At 36.6% G+C, this 20,156-nt stretch overlaps 1 protein-coding gene across 12 annotated transcripts in view; it reads left to right on the forward strand.

The window, feature by feature from the left end:
- The window catches only part of MYO9A (myosin IXA), a 283,465-nt gene that overhangs the window by 248,364 nt on the left and 14,945 nt on the right, over window positions 1-20,156 (forward strand). For 9 of the 12 annotated variants that reach the window (XM_057541959.1, XM_057541957.1, XM_057541960.1 and 6 more), the window contains 6 exons: window positions 1,579-1,771; window positions 3,234-3,362; window positions 4,166-4,271; window positions 5,024-5,155; window positions 6,055-6,178; window positions 7,503-7,556. In XM_057541959.1, the coding sequence (XP_057397942.1) occupies window positions 1,579-1,771; window positions 3,234-3,362; window positions 4,166-4,271; window positions 5,024-5,155; window positions 6,055-6,178; window positions 7,503-7,556 (738 nt within the window). The remainder of the gene's footprint in view (window positions 1-1,578; window positions 1,772-3,233; window positions 3,363-4,165; window positions 4,272-5,023; window positions 5,156-6,054; window positions 6,179-7,502; window positions 7,557-20,156) is intronic. The other 3 variants (XM_007197776.2, XM_028162731.2, XM_007197779.2) reach the window with 1 other exon arrangement.

The following is a 20,156-nucleotide window of genomic DNA, read 5'->3' on the forward strand; positions in this document are numbered from 1 at the left end:
ATAACCCCAAACTGAAAGAAACCTGAATGTCCATCAGCAGTAGAATGAATAAATAAATTGTGGTATATTTGTATAATGGAATACCATATGGCAGTGAGATTAAACTGTTGGTACTCACAAACATAATGTTGAGTGAAAGAAGCCAGAAACAAGAATATTATTGTATTATTGTACTGTATTATTCAAAGATAAATAAAGTTCAAAAATAAATGAAACTTAACTTATGGAATGCATATTATATGTTACCATTAATATAATGTTCAAAAGCAGTTAAGACTAATTTATAGTGATAGAAATACAGATACTGGTTATTTGTGAAAGGTGAAATGCATAGTAGTTGGGAGGGTCTTGAGAGGGAGATAACTGCTGGTTATATTCTATTTCTTGATTTGGGTTCTGGTAAGAAATGTGCATTCACTTTGTCAAAGTCTGTCAAGCTGTACACTTAACGATTTATATACTTTATATATGTGTCATACTTCAATAAAACTTTATTTAAAATATACAAGGAAATTACTTCAGATAGAAAATAACTAAAGACACCCTGCCACCCCTTCCCGCAGAAGAAAAAAAGAAAATAACTAAAAACATATATTGATTCTGCAATAAGAACTCAGAGTTCACTTTTTCTCAGTTGAGAATAGTAAAATTAATTTTTCCCTTAATTTCAAGAAATAGAAATTTTTAGCATGTTTGCTTTAGATTAGTTGGTTTCAAATAAAACTATTTTGAAGTTTTTGTTTAATACCTTCAAGTATTTTATTTTTTTGCTTTCACAAGTCTTACTATTAACATTCCCAATGCCCTAGGGATAGCCATAACATTTAAGTAAATAGATTATATGTGTGCATGTGTGTGTCATAGTAATAGGAAGAAGATTGGCTAAAGTTTATTTTGTTTTAATTATTGCAGCAAACATTATTTTATTTCTTTTAACAATTTATTAAGCATTTGCCATATACCAGATACTGTGCTTGGTATGTTCACCTCTAACTTAATTTTTACAATAGCCCTCTGAGATAGAAAGGTGATATTCCTATTCCCAGCTAGAATCTAGTTGCAAATATGAAATAACCTAATTCATATAGTGACAATATATGCCTCTGCCTTTAGCTATGACATCAATAGTCAGTTAAACTTCCCTAAAGTTTACATAAACACCGAAGCGTTCTTATGCTTCAGAAATTAGTGACAACTAATTCATTTTAAATCAACAGATTTTCAAATGGTACTTGGTGAATGTTTAACATACAAAGTCTATCCCCTTTCTCCTTCGCTCACATCCCATCTTTATGTGAAGAGATTTTTTTTAACAGGGAAACAGTAATCTGTTGCCACTGCCTCCATTCTGCCCCATTATTTGGCAGGGGTCGGGAGGATTCCTAGTGGAAGAGGATTGAAACTAACAGCTTACATATTTATACTCTCAGCATTTATCATAATTCCCTTTCCTCCCAACTCTCATAACTATGCTTGTAAAACTTGAGGAAAATAAAAAGTAGTTACTCTTAAAGAATTGGATAAACATATTTAACAATGTTTGAATGTACTTGGAAACAAAAATTATTTTCCATTTAGTATGATCCAGAGCTATCATCTCGACAGTTTGGGGTTGAATTATCCCGTTTGACCAGTGAAGACCGAACTGTTCCTTTGGTGGTGGAAAAACTCATAAACTACATTGAAATGCATGGATTATACACAGAAGGTATTTACCGAAAGTCTGGTTCAACTAATAAAATCAAGGAGCTTCGACAAGGTCTAGATACAGGTAAGATAGTGCCCTCTAAATCAAGACCAAATAATTTTATTTAAATAGGTCATCTTATGCTCTTAGTTTTCATTACATGTTGATCATTTTCTTGCAGCCAGAAGAGTGCAGTCTTTTCTGTGGTGCTTGTTTTATCATTTGTAGCTTTCAAAAGAGTCTTTGTTTTTATGTGGTCAATTCAGCAAACATACATTACATATCATTTATACAGGCATTATTAGGTACTTCGGACAGATCTCATTTAATCTTTTTTTAACAGTCTGGTAAGATCATGTCTTTAATTTACAAAGAAGAAAATTTAGGTTCAGGGAAATTGAATAATGAGCTGTTGATGAGATGCAGGGCACTGTGCTGATGTTTTTGTATTAATTTTCACAACAGATCTTTGTACTAATCTTCCCAAACAGTGATTATTATCCCTGTTTACAGATGAAGAAACTGAGGCTTACAGAGGATCTTGCCCAAAGACTTACCACCAATAAGTGACAAAGCTGGCATTTAACCCATAATCTAAACTATTGCCTGTTAGTCTCTGTTATTCTGACTCCAAGTGGTGCTCTTTCTGATGCATATTCTTGCCTTCCTACATTGATGACATAGTTATTTAAATGGATAAGTAGTGAACTGAACATGTATCTGTGTAGAGCTCTAGCCTCAGTCCTGGAATGTATGCAGAGGTTTGACTTTGGCTTTATGTTCAACTTCTACTCTTCACCACTATTGGAAAGGAATAGATTTTTTTTTTTGGTCGCACTCCGCGGCTTGTGGGATCTTAGTTCCCCGTCCAAGGATTGAGCCTGGGCCCTCAGCAGTGAAAGCACGGAGTTCTAACCACTGGACCACCAAGGAATTCCCAGGAATAGAACTTTTTGAATCACATATAGGTGCAAAGTTTGTCTTTGTGTCACCAAGAATCTACCCACAGGCATCATTCATCCTATATCATCCCAATCATCTCATGTATAACCCTAGGGAGTTTATAAGTGAAGCAGAGTAAAGATTTTCTTCACATTTCCTAAGCTCAATTATCACTGTCATTTCATCTCTGAGAATGACTTAAAATCAGTCTGATTTTTAGAAACTGTCCTTTGGGCCTTTTTTATGTTTGTCATCTAAAGCATCACTACTAGAAGTATCGTTCACAGACCAATCTACAAGAGAAGTACAGAAATTGAGAAAAAGCATTTAGAAACATTTATAGCAATTTAACAGTGCCTTGACATGAAAACTTGTGATCCTTTATTTTACACATCTGTCAGTCCGCGACATTTGAAAAGCAACCAACAAACAACAACTGTTCCTTTACCACAGTAGGAGCACTGTTCCAAAGCATGGAATTAGATTGTAGAAGATAGTTTGATTAAGAACATGAAGGCATTTTTCAGTCATGATAGTTTCTAAAGTGAATTATTTGACTCTCTGCATGTTTTGGCTTTCTTATCTAACTCTTGTCTCTGAATAGATGCTGAGAATGTAAACCTAGATGACTATAACATACACGTCATTGCAAGTGTATTCAAACAATGGCTTCGTGATTTGCCCAATCCACTCATGACCTTTGAACTCTATGAGGAATTTCTTCGAGCTATGGGTAAGCACAGGCTTCCTGGGTTCAGGGAAGATCTGCACTTGGGAAAGGAATGCCATCTTCATATTAGATTATTTAGCCATCCTCTCAGTTGGTTTAGTTCATATAGATCCAAAAGTAATACAGTCAATACAAAACTGCCAGTGAACTCTCACCTATTCAAATGTTGACTTTTTTAGAAACTCATTAAAATGTCAGTGTCCTAAAAACCTTCTGAGCAGGTCATCTAGTTGCTTCTTACAAAGAGATTGAAAGACTAAGGTTATAAACAAATTTAAAAATTAAATAGGAGATTTATGTTCATTTAAATTGTGAATCTAGGCAAGAACTCAGTGTAAAGTTGGCTATCTATTTTAAGCCATGCCTAACATGTTGGTTTAGTTTTTCAGTGCTACAGATGTGTAGGATATTGATGAAGGCCTACCTAGAAGTGTTTAGGCCCTGAGGCGTGACTCCTCAATTCCCATAAGACTGATTTATAACTTATATAGCAATTGATTAATTTTAATGGGGAATTGGTTTGCCACAAAATGCCTGAAAAACTAGGGCATCTCTTGCCCCTTGCTGTAATCAAGAATTACTGGGCTATAGATTAAAACTCAGGAGACTGCTTAGAAAGTATAGAACTCAAGCAAAGGGAGATTAGTGGTAACTGTGAGTTGTTCTTCTGCTATACAGGTATAGCTAAAACTCCTAAAAATCAACCCTAGAGCCAGTCTCCCTTGCTACTTAGTGTCTGTCCAGAAGGAATATGTAGTGTATAAGAGAGGATAGTCATTCTTATTTGCTGCTCTTACTGCTTTCAGGCCTTCAGGAGAGGAAAGAGACAATCCGTGGTGTCTACTCTGTGATTGACCAGCTCTCCCGAACTCATCTCAATACCCTGGAACGCCTCATCTTTCATCTAGTCAGGTAACTTCAAGAACCAAAGGAACACTTAACAGTTTCTCTTGGATTCTTTTAAACAAATGAAGAGCTCCTTCGTATGAAAAACTGACAGATCTTTTTTTTCCTGTTGATAAAGTCAATGCCTCAAACAGGTGGTTATGATCCCTTGGAGCAGCTGAGTTAGATTGCATGGCAGGTGCTTCTCTGCCCTATTTGGGCCATGTAACACCTCAGTCTCATAGTGGCACTGTGTAGCCTAGCCTGTTATCTAACTCCCGAGCTAGAAGGGCTGTGTGTCTGTTGATATAACCTAATTCATAGGAGGAGGGTTCAGATGGAGCTCAGGAATTGACTGACCAAAGAGAATTCAGGGGTAGCCTCTCTTCTTGAGTGTAAATATTAGCAATAGTTGGGAAGAAAGCCATCTTTCTCTTTGGATAAATATCTTATGTAACTGTTTGAAAATGCCTTAAAGTGCCTACATTCTGTAGACATGTTCATCTAGTAACGGTGACCTGGGGCAGTGAGTCACAAATTTTTCCTTGATCAGCTATCTGCTTGCCTGAATTGCTTCAAGGAACAGAGTAAAAGTACACTTTCCAGAGGCAAAGGAACAGCTTTGGGAAAAGTCTACAGTATCTTCCTTCAACTGATAGGAATATCTTTCCAGTACTATGCAGTTGATGTCATTGATCTTCTTTCTCTCATCTCTTCTGCCTACCTCCCTGCAATTTTCCTTTTTCATCCTAGTTCCACTTGTTTTTTTTGTTTCTTAGGATTGCTCTACAGGAAGACACTAATCGAATGTCTGCTAATGCTTTGGCCATTGTATTTGCACCCTGCATTCTCCGCTGCCCTGACACCATCGACCCACTACAAAGTGTGCAGGACATCAGTAAGACTACCACGTAAGGCCAGTCACCATCACCTCTGCAAGACCCCAGGGACTTCTGAGTCAGTGTAGTCACTTTATCCAGATATCAAACATAGTGAATGATTTCTTTTTTTTTTTTCTTTTTCTTTTTTTTGACTGCTGTGCGTCTTGCAGGGATCTTAGTTCCCCGACCAGGGATCGAACCCGGGCCCCCTGCAGTGGAGGTGCAGAGTCCTAACCACTGGACAGCCAGGGAATTCCCCTAGCAAATGATTTTTTTTTTTTAAGTTCATATGTTTTTAATAAGATTGCTAGGTGCCACTGGGCTTTTTTATGCTGAAGATGAAAAATTCCTTTAGGTTCTATTCAACTAAGCATCATTTGTTTTGAAGGGCCTTATATTTTAAATTCGGCTTTTCTTTAGGAATGATTATAGTTTCCAAATGTATTTTAAAATACCATTTTGCCAAATTACATATACTTTGTGTTTTCCTGTAATCTAGTCTAACTGTAGTCTTATGGCTCCAAATCCCTTTGGTCTTAATACTTCAATATTCCTGTATTTCACCTTGGCCTTTTTTCATGGACCTCTGATTTCCTTCTAGAGTGGTGATTCTTAACCTTTTCTGCAAAAGGAGCTTTCCCCAAAAAAGCCTAGTGTTTGTGTCCCATTCCCAGAGAGTGATTTAATTGGTCGGGGGTGTGGCCTAGGCATTGGGACTTATAACTGCTCCTCAGATGGATACTAAAGTGCAGCCAAAGTTGTGAACCACCATTATAAACCCTGTCTCTGAGCTCATAAAATAAGGGATGTTGATTTTTCTTTTATCCTCCAACTATCTACCACTAAACTTAGCTGAAAAATAGTCTGCGGGTGCTACAATTTATTTGATTGACTTCAGCACTTAACAGTTTTCTCTTTTCCTGTTTCAGCTGTGTGGAGCTGATTGTTGTGGAACAAATGAATAAATATAAGGCTCGTCTCAAAGACATCAGTAGCCTGGAATTTGCTGAGAATAAGGCAAAGACCAGGCTGTCACTCATTCGTAGATCAATGGTAAGATGTAGGACATGGAATCACAGGGGGAAATGGGAGCCTTCCTCAGATTTTAAGTACACATTATGATGTGTAGAGAGAGATTATTCTCTGAATCTTTTTCACATGGAACAAGTGAAAAAAAAAAAGTCACCTTATCTCAGGGTACTATGTATGCCTCATGTTTGTTCTTTGAGCTGTCTTTAGTTATATACACAGAATACAGTTAACTATGAAGAATTTTTAAAATCAAGTATTTGGGTAAAATGTTGGTGGTTTAATAATTTGCCCTGTTTTCTTTTCCTGTCCTTTCTATGAAAACGTAACGCACCCTAACTTTTGAGTCTACTTTCTTCCACCGTCTGTTCCCAACCTCAACCATGTCACTTTTGGTGGTCCTGCCAATAGTTCTGGGATGTAGAGGACTTAATCACTTGCAAGAATGTGAGTCATAGGATACAGAACTCCACTATGAGTGTACTATTATCAAATAAAGATTTCTTTGAGGGCTTATTGCTAGGTTTTGAAAAAAGCCTTACAAAAATGATAATTTATTTCTTCCATTTGCCCATTTGTCTGTTTAATATCTTCCTTTGTAACCGGTGACCTATATATAAACAACTCCATTTCACACTGACCAATAATCAGTAGGGTCTAGATAACAGGAAACCTATTGCTGCATTAAAGTTTAATTATTGCCCATTTACTACCCTTCCCCTGAATTGTAAAACAAAATTGTATTAGTGAACACCCAATCAGATCCCCAGTAAATCTCTAAAGAGAAGCAGGCTTCCCCATCATTGTGCCCATGATTTTGCAGAGACCCAGCAATACTTCCTCTATACTTGGTAGTTTATACTCAGGTTAGCATTAAAGTAACTCTGTTTCTTCCTTTACTATTAAACTGCCTGGCACAGGGCAAGTGCACAACAAATGTCTATAGATTAAGTTAATGAAGGGTGTTCTCTAAAAACAAACATAAACACAGAATTTCTCCAGTCGGTAAAGGTATTAAATAAAACTCATCACAGAACACAGAACACAGAATCTCTTCTCCAGGAAATGAAAACAGAAACCCCATTTAAAAGTGAAACCCTTTCTGTAGTATGAATTTTTATGAACTCAGTTCTGAGAGGCCCAAGTTAGCAGTGCCCATCCAGGGAAGACGGGAAGAGACCTTTTACTATAAAGCTACTTTTCAAAGCAGGTAGACGAGCTGTGCTTTTTTGCTTATGTTGCAGAAGACAGATATATTCATTCCATTGAAAGATTAAACCTCTTTAATGGGGCAATGACATGTACATTCTAACCTTCTGCTTTCCTTTTCATGTCCTTCCTAATCCAGAAACCTGTACTAATTGCAGTTAGATTTATGAGCATTACCCGCAATTCAGTCTCGGTATGTATTAATATTGCAATGTGTCACAGCCACTTTACATTATTGTCTCTCATCCATCCAGGAGTTGTTCTGCTCTGTCTATCATCCATGCCTGTCCACCCTCCATGTGCAGCCCCAATTCAGGTCCCACTTCCTGATCAGCTTTTCTCTTACTCTCTTTCTTTAGAACCTTTATTTTCTTTCCTCTGTGTCATGCAGTTGAACAGTGTCCATTTATAATATACTGGTTTTTCCTCTTTGTCAAATAAGCCTCTTTGTGGATTTCTTCTTTGGTTGGATCATTGAAAGGTGAACATTGAAAGCATTGAGGTATCAAATTTCTGCGCTGTGAGCTTTGTTCTCATCAGTCTCTTCCTTTATTACATAAGAACCTATTACTGTTTTTAGCATCCTCCATCATTAGAAATGCTTATTTGCCCATTCCTATCTGTGACTTTGATGGTGTCTTCCTAGACGTAGAAGTATGACTGTATCTACTCAGCAGTTTTTAGACAGTAGCTGCAAGTAGAAGTATGACTGTTATCTACTCAGCAGTTTTTAGACAGTAGCTGCAAGTAGTAGTGAGCAAATTGATGGACTGGTTCTAGACTTAAATAATAATAGTATAATAGATCTCATACCAGGATTTCATACCAAAAAAAGAATGGAGAGATGGAACACCAATATATATGGAAACTAATTGCAAAGACTATCCATCTATGTGTAAACCAGTTCATTAAGGATGCCAGTTTGCTGGGATACAAATGTCAGTCAGTTTTGCTTTTTATCTAGTAACTGCCTTCCAACTCTACCATGTCAAAATCCCCTTTCCTACTGGATATCAACTACCTTAACAGCATCTTGTGACTATTCCATAATTTTTAAATGCTCTAGTCTTAGTCCAGTATTTAAACCTTAACAGCATCTTGTGACTATTCCATAATTTTTAAATGCTCTAGTCTTAGTCCAGTATTTAAGACTTAGTTCTCTTCATATTATCTCTTCATATTATAACGTCAGTCACAGGCTTGATCCAGTACTCATCACTTTCTTCCAGGATAGACTAGACCTTAATCTGGGGCTGAAAACTTTGGAGGTGAGTGAGTAGGTTCTTTTTGTCACACACTTCTGCCCTCCCTCTTTCTTTCCTTTTTTTTTTTTAATTTCTAAATTCCAGAACATACCTGGCTCCAAGAGTTGGTTTTTTTGTTTTTGTCCTTTTAAATTATTTATTTATTTATTTATATTTTGTCTGCGTTGGGTCTTCGTTGCTGCTCATGGGCTTCCTCTAGTTGCGGCGAGTGGGGGCTACTCTTTGTTGCGGTGCGCGGGCCTCTCATTGTGGTGGCTTGTCTTTGTTGCAGAGTACGGGCTCTAGGCACGCAGGCTTCAGTAGTTGTGGCATGTGGGCTCAGTAGTTGTGGCTCGCGGGCTCTAGAGCGCAGGTTCAGTAGTTGTGGCGCACGGGCTTAGTTGCTGTACGGCATGTGGGATCTTCCCGGACCAGGGCTCGAACCCGTGTCCCCTGCCTTGGCAGGCGGATTCTTAACCACTGCACCACCAAGGAAGTCCCTGCCCTCCCTCTTTCTTGTGCTGTTTCTTCCTCTGGTGTTGAAACTGAGAGGAGTGATATAGGAGAGGCAGAATTCTACGTGATATGCCAGTATTGAGGTGACAGTCTTCTCGGTTGTTCAGCACTACTATTCAAGCTCATTGTCAATAGGCTAAATGAAGATAAGTGGTATCTCCAATTGACCCTGCTGACAGTGAGCAGAAGGCTCTAGGCATTGGCAGCCCCTTGCTTTGGTTACACCTTCTGGCTAAACCTGACGGATGGCATTCATACCGTGTGACTCTGATATGTATGTCTTTTTTTTGCCTCAAGACTTTACCCAATCAGATCTACCTCCCGTGGCCAGTTCTAGGGCCTACAAGCACATTGGGGGAAAGTTTACATTTTTCATACCTCTTGGTTCCCAAGAACTCAAGGTGGGTAAGTCTTGCCTACCTCTCTATCTGACTCTTCCCACCACACTCTTTCCCCACTTCTCTTTTCCCCTATGCATGTAACAGAGTTGCAAATCAGTAAGTCTTTTGCCTATACAGACAACCAAACGGAATGAAATACCAGTCTCCCTTTCTTTTAGATGAACTCAAACCTTGATTCTTAACCTTCTGGATTCAGTGATGACACTGCCTTTTTCCTGTAAGAGGGGAGGGAATATCCTCTTTTCATAAACTCTATGTTTCCCTGAAATTCCAATAACCCCTCTTTCTTTTTAGCCTTTTTAGATTTACATTGAGGGAAAGGTGTTAGAATATTGATCACAGTATGGGTTCAAAAAAATGAAACTCTCAGTAAGCCCTGAGAGGAGAAGCTGGTACCAACTACTCTTGGCTCCTTAAAGCTAGAAGAAAGGGTACTTAATTATCCTCAGCTTTGGATCTTAGCCACAAGTTTGGAACAAGAGGAAAAATCCCACTTAACATCCTATTGCATATGCATCTAGCTGTAGAAAAGGTGTTAGTCCCAGACTTAAGAACAAGACCGTGTCTAGGACGTATTTGGTATTCATTCAGCATCTAAGGGATTGAATCTAAGAATTGAATCTAGGAAAGAGCAGTGAGTTTTAGGATATTCACTACAAATAAACTAATGAAAGTCAATAGTATTCAGGTCTTCATAGATGAAAAAAATTGCTATTCTGTAATTAAATACAATGGTGACTTTGCTGAAATGAAGAGTGAAATGAATTTTCGAAAAGTATGTTATATTATTGCCAATGTGAAAAGTCATTTGGGTTGGGTGTTGAACGATGAGTAGTAATTTAACAAATGGTGAGAAGACAGGGGAACGACAATTCGAGAGGCAAAGAAGCACGAAACAGATATCTGTGAATAATGACTGCCTTATGTAGCTGGAGCTGGGCAGGTGGTGTGGAAGTGGCAGAAGAGTTTGGAAAGGTAGACTGGAACCAGATGTGCAGCATTAAGAATTTTGAATTTTCCCGTTTTGAAGCACTTGGGAGCTATGGAAAGGTTTTGAAGTAGGGGAATGTCACCATCATTTCTTTTAGAAAAATAGCTGGTAGCATTCTAAAGAAGAATGGATTAGAGATGGGCAAGACTGGCAGCCATATATCAGTTAGGAGACTCTTGACTTGTAAGTAATCATATTTGCCATCACTATAATAGGTTGAATCCTGATCATGTCATTTTGAAAATATGTTTCTGCTACCATGTACTTTCCACAGAATTAGATTTATGGAGCATAATCTTTGACTAGGCTATTCCCAGAGTAGGGTTTCGGAATATGATATGCTCACAGTCCATCCAGTTATGCCTCTTCTATAACAAATGGGGTTTTTTTTGTAACTTATTTTTGTTATAATTCTAAGCATAAGTATTGATTTAGTATTATTTAAGATAATATAATATGAAGAATATAATTTGAAATAAAGTTTACTAATCTATAGAACCCTCACAAATTATCCTCTTGAAAGATGTTACACACAAAGGTTTTCATAGCCAAACAAAGTTTAGGATATAATGTGCAGTACTTCCAAAACTTTTAACTGTGGAGTGCTTTCTTCATAATGAGTCTAGTTGAACAGGGGTTCTAAAAAAGGCATTTTAAAAACAACATTCTAATTTTTAAAAATAGTATCAGTTGCTATTTTATGTACTTAGTTTGGAATTTTGAATTTGCTGTAAGTCTTTTCAGGATTTTCTTGCTGCGCTTGTAGTGGTTGGCAGTACTTATAAATTTTGCGTCATCTAGGCTTGTTGAAGAACTTACCTGCATGTCTCTGTTAGAAATTTGCATACTTGCAATTCTGTATCATTGTGGATCTGTGGGGGTGAGCTATGCAACTGACAACACCAAAAGAAGCAAGAAATGCCCTTCCAGAAGTTAAGTATTAATAATTGGAAAGTTAAGAATCAATTGAAATGTGGCAGCTTTGAAGAGCTCCAAAGGAAAAAGATATTCCAAGTGTAGACTTGATTCTAGCAAAGGGTCCTGTCACTTCCTTATGTTAGTGCATGCTGTCTGAGTCTACTGTTCACATTCAGGTGACTTGACATAATAAGAATCAGACCCAGAGAATGAAGATTTTCTGAGAATATAGAAGTGTTCTTACTGTTTCTGGTACTGACCAGAAGGTATTTTTGTAGTATTAATCTTTTTTTTTTTTTTAAGATATAATTGACATATAACATTCTTAGTTTTAGGTATAGCACAATGATTTGATATATGTATATATAGTGAAGTGATTATCATAATAAGCTTAGCTAACATTCATCACCACATACAGTTAATAATTTTTTCTTGTGATAAGAACGTGTAGTGTTCTCTTTGATAACACCACAACCAGAAGACCCTTGCTTTTTCTATTCCTCCAGAACCCTCTTTCAGAGATCATGATGGTAAGCAAGAGGCATTACTTGAGGATCCACATGCAGGAAACATGCAGCGCCAGTGGTGAGGAGGATTAGGCACAGGACCTCTTTGGGAGAGTAGGCAAAAGGAGAACAGTATTTGTGCTCTTTTTTGCAAATTGTGAAAGAAGCGTCTCTTTTGAAGCCTTGAAATCATCTCTCTCAGATGTGGACAAACGGGAAGAAAAGTTATGTAGGGAATTCTTGTAGATAGAATTCCATAGGAGTGGAAGAACTACAGTAATATCTGGCAAGGGAACGTGACGCTTTTCAAGAGGCCTGAAAATTAGGTTTGGCGGAATAAAAGGCAGAAGTTAGGAAGTAAGGAAATATAAGGATTCTGTGATCTTGGAATGATAGGATTATATGTGAGAGAAGAGAAGGTGAAGATTTACAAACAGCAGAGTGAGTGAGCCAGGTGGGTTGAGTGTTTAGAGAGTAAAAAGTACAGAATACTAGACAAGAATAAATGATGGTGGCTCCCTATGCAATTTTTCCTGCTAGATCTACCAGTTGTATCCTAAAAATCGATTGTTGAATATTTTCATTTCACTCTTACATCTCCTTTTTCAAAAAATTCAGATTTGAAGCTTAATACTAGCTCTTTTTGTATAATGATGTACTCAGTGCTTTTAAAGAAGCTGTTTTCTCACAGAACTTGAAAGATAAACTATATTTATCATTTTCAAATGACTGGAATTATTTCTTTCTCTTATAGTATATAATATCTTTTAAAATTAAGCATTTGATAAATCTAAGATCTTGTGTTTCTACGTAAAAGACACATTTACATACTTGTTTCATGCTCATTGTGGAAAAATTTGAACAGTAAGGTAAAGTGCAAAAAGCAGGAAGAAAATCACAGTTTTCTATTAATATTTTAGAATACTTATATTTCCCTTGAACTTTTTCCTTATGTATATGTAGTGAAGTTATGACAGTCCTATGGTATTCATAGTTTTATGTTTCTTTTATTATTTTAGGAAGATTTTTGTAGAGCTAAAACATGAATTCAATTCAGTATTGTAAATCCATTTAATATTTTTAAACTTACAGTTTTACTAAATAAAAATGAGACTACCTTCCATATATGTTTCTTCAGAGGTACTTCTCATTTTAGAGTACACTTTAGACACATCTTTTTTTCTTCCCGTTCTCTTCTGCAGATGAGACCTGTCTTCCTAGCCCCACTCATTGATTCATTTTCATTTATTCTCATTCATTATTTCAACAAAAGTGTAACAGTTCTGTTGTGTTTTAGGCACTTGTGCTAGGTGCTGGAGGTATAGAAATGACAAGATCTCTTCTTTAGATAAATTAACAGTCTAGTAAGCAAAGATATAAATAATTGTAGTTCAGTTTACTAAATCTCATCTTGTCTGTTCAGAAAGCTGTAGTGAAGCATAGAGAGCTAGGTGACTTAATACCTGAGAACACTGAATAAACTTCAATGGCTAGAATGTAAGATTTCTTGGTAAGAATGAAGGAAGGGAAGAGTGATAAGATATAATGAAATAGCAAATAAGTTTTTGGGTTCTTAAATTCCAGGATTAGTAGTTTGGATTTGATCTTTTTAGGCCTTGAGAGGCCATCAAAGGTTGTCTAAGAGTTTCCTCTTTTAAAAACACTGGTCATAAAGTTTCACAGGAATTTTACCAACCCTTTAAAAACATAATATACAATTTATTCTGTTTCAGAGCTGAGAGGGAAAAGGTCTTTTTTTATGAAAAGAGTGTAACATTGGTACTATTTAACACCCCACCCAAAAAAGAAAAACTAACAAAAATTTTACACAAAAGTATTAAAGGCAGCAGAGTACAGGATGGGCTCTGGACTAAACTTTTGTGTTTAAATCCCAGCACCAGATTACTAGCGATTGTGACATGGGCAGGTCATTTAATCTCCATGCCTCAGTTTTCTCATGTATAAACTGGAGTTAATAGTACCAGACTCACAGGATTAAATGAGTTTATACTTGTAAAGCCATAGAAAAGGACTTGATACACTGAGATATGTATATATTTACACACATATATATATATACATATGTGTATATCAATAAAACACTTGATATATAAATTCAGAACTGCCTCATCTGTGAATATTAATCCCCAAATCGCAAGTTAAAATATTAGCAAGCATTAGCTCAGTGGCCCATAAATATAAACTTTGACTAAGTGTGATTTAACCCAGGAATGCAAGAATGATTCAGTTAGCATAATTCACCATGTTAATTGATCTGTAGGAAAAAAATCATATAATCCTCATAGATATTTAAGAGGCATTTGATATAATTATACAGGTATTATTTTTTTTAATTCTTATTAAAATAGGGATATATCTATAATTCCTTAGCATGATAAAATATATCTATTTTATCCCCCAAACCAGTATCTTGCTTAATGGAGAAACATTGGAAGCTTTCTAATTAAAACTGGGAAAAGGCAAGAATGTCCATTATCCTCACTGTTATTTGACCTGGATCTGGAGGTACTATCTAATGCAATTAGGTAATAAAAAGGAATCAGAGGTATAAAACTTAGAAGAAGAGGTAAAATTATCACTTTTCATTATGATTGTATATATGCAAAACTCAAGAAAATCAACCAAAAAGTAATTAAAATTATAGGGTATCTGAGTACAATTGATAACTTTGATATATACTACCCATTGGATGATATAATGGAGGAAAAATGCCCATTTTTCTTAGCACACACATGCACTCAAAACAGCAACATAAAATACCAAAGAATATACTTAATGAAGAAATGTAGAACAAGAAATGTGGAAGATCTATACAGAGGGAGTCTTAAACCCCAAGAATTACAAAAGAAGATTTGAACAAATAAATGCATTTGGAAAGGAAGACTGAATATATAAAAATGTTCTTCCTAAATTCATCTATTCATTTATTGTCCTAACACCCAACAGGATGGAGAGAGGATCTGTTGAGACTCACCTAAACTTTCAGACTCATAAGACTACCGTGAGCTACACTTGGCATCAGAATCACATAGAAGAATATGGGACAGGAAGCACAGCATGCCAGCAGACAACATAAGGTCTTCCTTTTATGCCAGAGTCGTCGTAGCAAGCCATGCTGCCACGCCACCATCAGGGTGTTAGTTATATCTTTAGTCTCCCAAGTCACAGCTCAAGTGCAAGGAAAAAGAGGTCCACGTTTAGTGGTTGCAGATCTGTTCTGCCTTAGAAGTTTCATGCCTCCACAGGAGTCAGTATGTCTCATAAAATTCTAGACGTAGTTTCCAGGGTCCCTGCAAGGGATATGTCTAATTACAGCAGACTCCACACTCAAAGAGTCTAAATATATAGGTTCCAGCCAGATATTTATAATTTATCATTCCTTCTTCAGATGCCAATCAGGGTAATTTTTGCCAGAAGCAGTGTTATCTAGTAACATCATTTACATGCTACCTTTATCAGGTTTCCAGGGTGCTGAGCTAGAACATGGACCAAAGATCAAATTCTCATAGACAAGGAAAGAGTTCTGTAACATTTTACCTACAGATGTGATGTCAATAAAAACAACAAAAGAATATTTGGGGGGACCTTGACAAGATGCTACTAAGATTCATAATAAGAAAATAAGGAAGCAGGAAAACTAAGAAAATCCTTAAAAAAGAAAAAGAAAGGATCATAAACATTAAAGTGAGTGGCATTTCAGAGGTATACTATTCAATAAATGGTGAAGGAAAAAAGGATAGTCATGTGGAGAAAAAACAAGAAAAATGTTGATCTAAATCAATCAAAGACTAAAAATTTAATAAAAGTGCTAGGAGTATAGTCATCTCTCAGTATCCACAGGGAATACTGTGATAGGGGTTTCAGAACCCCTGCCCCCACAGATACCAAATTTCTAGGATGCTCAAGTTCATTATGTAAAATGGCATAGGGCTTCCCTGGTGGCCCAGTGGTTAAGAATCGGCCTGCCAGTGCAGGGGACACGGGTTCGAGCCCTGGTCTGGGAAGATCCCACATGCCGCGGAGCAACTAAGCCCATGCACCACAATTACTGAGCCTGAGCTCTAGCGCCCATGAGCCACAGCTACTGAGCCCGTGTGCCACAACTACTGAAGCCCGCATGCCTAGAGCCTGTGCTCTGCAACAAGAGAAGCCCCTGCAATGAGAAGCCTGTGCACCACAACGAAGAGTAGCCCCCGCTTGTTGCAACTAGAGAAAGCCCACGCAGCAATGAAGACCCAACGCAGGCAAAAATAAACAAACAAAATAAATAACGTTCCTGTTTAAAAAAAATGGCATAGTATTTGCATATAACCTACACACATCCTCCCATTATACTTTTTTTTTTAATTAATTAATTTATTTATGGCTGTGTTGGGTCTTCATTTCTGTGCGAGGGCTTTCTCTAGTTGTGGCACGTGGGGGCCACTCTTCATCGCGGTGCGCGGGCCTCTCATTTCGCGGCCTCTCTTGTTGCGGAGCACAGGCTCCAGACGCGCAGGCTCAGTAATTGTGGCTCATGGGCCCAGTTGCTCCACGGCATGTGGGATCTTCCCAGACCAGGGCTCGAACCCGTGTCCCCTGCATTGGCAGGCAGATTCTCAACCACTGCGCCACCAGGGAAGCCCTATACTTTATTTTTTATTTGAAGTATAATTGATTTACAATATTCAAGTGTACGGTATACTGATTTGATATTTTTATACATTACAAAATGATCACCACAATAATTCTAGTTACCATCTGTCACCATAGAAAGTTATTACAATATTATTGACTATATTCCCTATGCTGTACATTACATCCACATGACTTATTTACTTTATAACTGGAAGTTTGTACCTTTTAATCTCCCTCACCTATTTAGCTCATCCCCCTACCCCCTTCCTCTTTGGCAACCACCAGTTCTTTGCATCTGTTAATCTCTTTCTGTTTTGTTATGTTTGTTTTTTTAGATTCCACATATAAGGGAAATCATGCATTACTTGTCTTTCTGTGTTTGACTTATTTCACATAGCATAATCTAGGTCCATCCATGTTGTTGCTAATGACAGGATTTCATTCTTTTTTTATGATTGAGTAATATTCCATTGTGTGTGTGTGTATGTGTGTATACGCATACATATTTATACTTCATTTTCTTTATCCATTCATCTCTCAGTGGATACTTAGGTTGCTTTCATATGTGGGCTATTGTAAATAATGCTGCAGTGAACATAGGGGTGTATATATCTTTTCAAATTAGTGTTTTTGTTTTATCTGGATAAATATCCAGGAGTGGAATTGCTAGATCATATGGTAGTTCTATTTTTAATTTTTTGAGGATCCTTCATGAAATCTTCCATGTACCAATTTACATTCCCACCAACAGTGCACAAGGGTTCCCTTTTCTCCACATCCTCATCAACACTTACATGCTATCTTTTTGATAATAGCCATTCTGACAGGTGTGAGTTGATATCTCATTGTGGTTTTGATTTGCATTTCCTTGATGATAGTGATGTTGAACATCTTTTCATGTGTCTGTTGGCCATCTGTATCTTGTCTTTGGAAAAATGTCTATTGAGGTGCTCTGCTCATTTTTTAATTAGGTTTTTTGTCATTTTGAAGTTGAGTTGTATGAGTTCTTTGGATATTTTTGGATATTAACCCCTTGTTAGATACATCATTTGCAAATATCTTTTCCTCTTCAGTAGGCTGCCTTTTCATTTTGTTGATAACTTCCTTCACTGTGCAGAAGCTTTTTAGTTTGATGTAGTCCCATTTGTTTATTTTTGCTTTTTTTTCACTTGACTAAGGAGACATATCTAAAAAAATATTGCTAACACCAATGTCAAAGAGCATACTGCCTGTGTTTTCTTCTAGGAGTTTTATGGTTTCAGGTCTTACATTTAAGTCTTTAATGCATTTTGTGTTTATTTTTGTATATGGTATGAGAAAGTAACCCAGTTTGATTCTTTTGCATGTAGCTGTTCAGTTGTCCCAACACCATTTGTTGAAGAAGCTGTCTTTTCCCCTTGTATATTTTTGCCTCCTTTGTTGTAGATTAATTAACCATATAAGCATGGGTTTATTTCTGGACACTCTGGTTTCTGTTCCAGTGATCTATGTGTCTGTTTTTGTTCCAGTACCATACTGTTTTGATTACTGTAGCTTTGCAGTATATTTTGAAATCAGGGAGTGTGATACCTCTAGTTTTGTTCTTTCTCAAGATTGGTTTGGCTATTTGGAGTCTTCTGTGTTTCCATACACATTTTGGAATTATTTGTTCTGGTTCTGTGAAAAATGCCATTGGTGTTTTGATAGGGATTACATTTAATCTGTAGATTGCCTTGGGTAGTATTTGTGATTTTAACAGTATTAATTCTTCCAATCCATGAGCATGGTATATCTTTCCATTTGTTTGTGTCATCTTCAGTTTCTTTCATTGGTGTCTTTTAGTTTTCCAAGTACAGGTCTTTTATCTCCTTGGTTAGATTTATTCCTAGGTATTTTCTTCTTTTTGATGCAGTTGTAAATGGAATTGTTTTCTTAATTCCTCTTTCTGATAGTTCATTGTTAGTGTATAGAAACACATCAGATTTCTGTATATTAATTTTGTATCCTGAAACTTTAGTCAATTAATTTATTCTCATATTTTTTGAGTGGTATCTTTAGGATTTTTTTATATGTATGGTATCATGTCATCTGCAAACAGTGACAGTTTTACTTCCTCCTTTGCAATTTGTATTCCTTTTATTTTTCTTGTCTGATTACTGTGGCTAGGACTTCCAATACTATGTTAAATAAAAGTGATGAGAGTGGGCATATTTGTCTTGTTTCTGATCTTAGAGGAAATGCTTTCAGCTTTTCACCATTGAGTGTGATGTCAGGTTTGTCATATATGGCCTTTATTATGTTGAGGTTTGTTCTCTCTATACCCACTTTGTTGAGAGTTTTTATCATAAATGGATGTTGAATTCTGTCAAAGCTTTTTCTGCATCTGTTGAGATGATCATAATTTTTATTCTTCAGTTTGTTAATGTGGTGTAATCACATTGATTGATTTGTGGGTATTGAACCATCCTTGCATCCCTGGGATAAATCCTGCTTGATCATGGTATGATCCTTATAATGTATTGTTGAATTTGGTTTGCTAGTGTTTTGTTAAGGACTTTTATGTCTGTGTTCATCAGTGACATTGGCCTGTAATTATCTTTTTTTGTGGTGTCTTTGGTTTTGACATCAGGGTGATGCTGACCTCATAGAAAGAGTTCAGAAGCATTTCTTCCTCTTCAGTTTTTGGGAATAGTTTGAGAAGGATAGGTGTCCTGCCTACTTTAAATCATTCCTAAATTACTTACCATACCTAATTCAATGTAAATACTATGTAAATAGTTGCTAGTGCATGGTGGCAAATTCAAGTTTTGTTTTTTGGAATTTTAGGGAAATTTTTTTCAAATATTTTCATTCTGCAGTTGGTTGAATCCAAGAATGCAGAACCTGCAGATACGGAGGGATGTCTTACAGCTCAGGCAACCTAGCTTTGCAGAGCTGTTTACTGCCCTGTATCCTGCAGGCACAAAAGCATTCCACCTCTTCACCTTCACATTGCCAAAACATCCAAGAAGAAGTTTAATTCAGCTGAAAGGGCAATTATGGAAGAGCCCAAGAGGAGATGAAGAAGGTTATCAGATACACCTTTTCTACAAAAATTGAAGCCAATACATAACAGGAGGCAGAAAAGGATAAATCTTTAGGGAAAAAAAATAGGAACAAAAGGGGAAAGGGGAGCAAAAGGAAAACAGACTGAAGTAGCTAACAAAGAAACTAAAAACACCTTAAGATAACAGAGAAACTGAAGCCAAGTGTGATTAAGTTAATATAATTTATCAAGTCAGTGGGCCCTGTATTGTACTTCTTGTACAATCCAGTAGAATTTTTTTAATCAGTTTTTTAAATGTGACTTTTTTAGAGCTCTAAAAACATGTGTTTTGGTTTTTTCTTTTCCTCCTAGTATATATATTGAGATTATATACATTGAGATATAGTTGACATATAACATTGTGTAAATTTAAGGTGTACAATGTGATGATTTTATATATATATATGTATATATAATGAAATGATTACCACAGTAAGGTTAGTTAACACATCCATTACTTCATCTAGTTACTTATTTCTCTTTTTTTTTTTTTGGTGGTAACAACATTTAAGATC

Source organism: Balaenoptera acutorostrata, chromosome 3 (genome assembly GCF_949987535.1).
Source record: "Balaenoptera acutorostrata chromosome 3, mBalAcu1.1, whole genome shotgun sequence".
NCBI lineage: Eukaryota > Metazoa > Chordata > Mammalia > Artiodactyla > Balaenopteridae > Balaenoptera > Balaenoptera acutorostrata.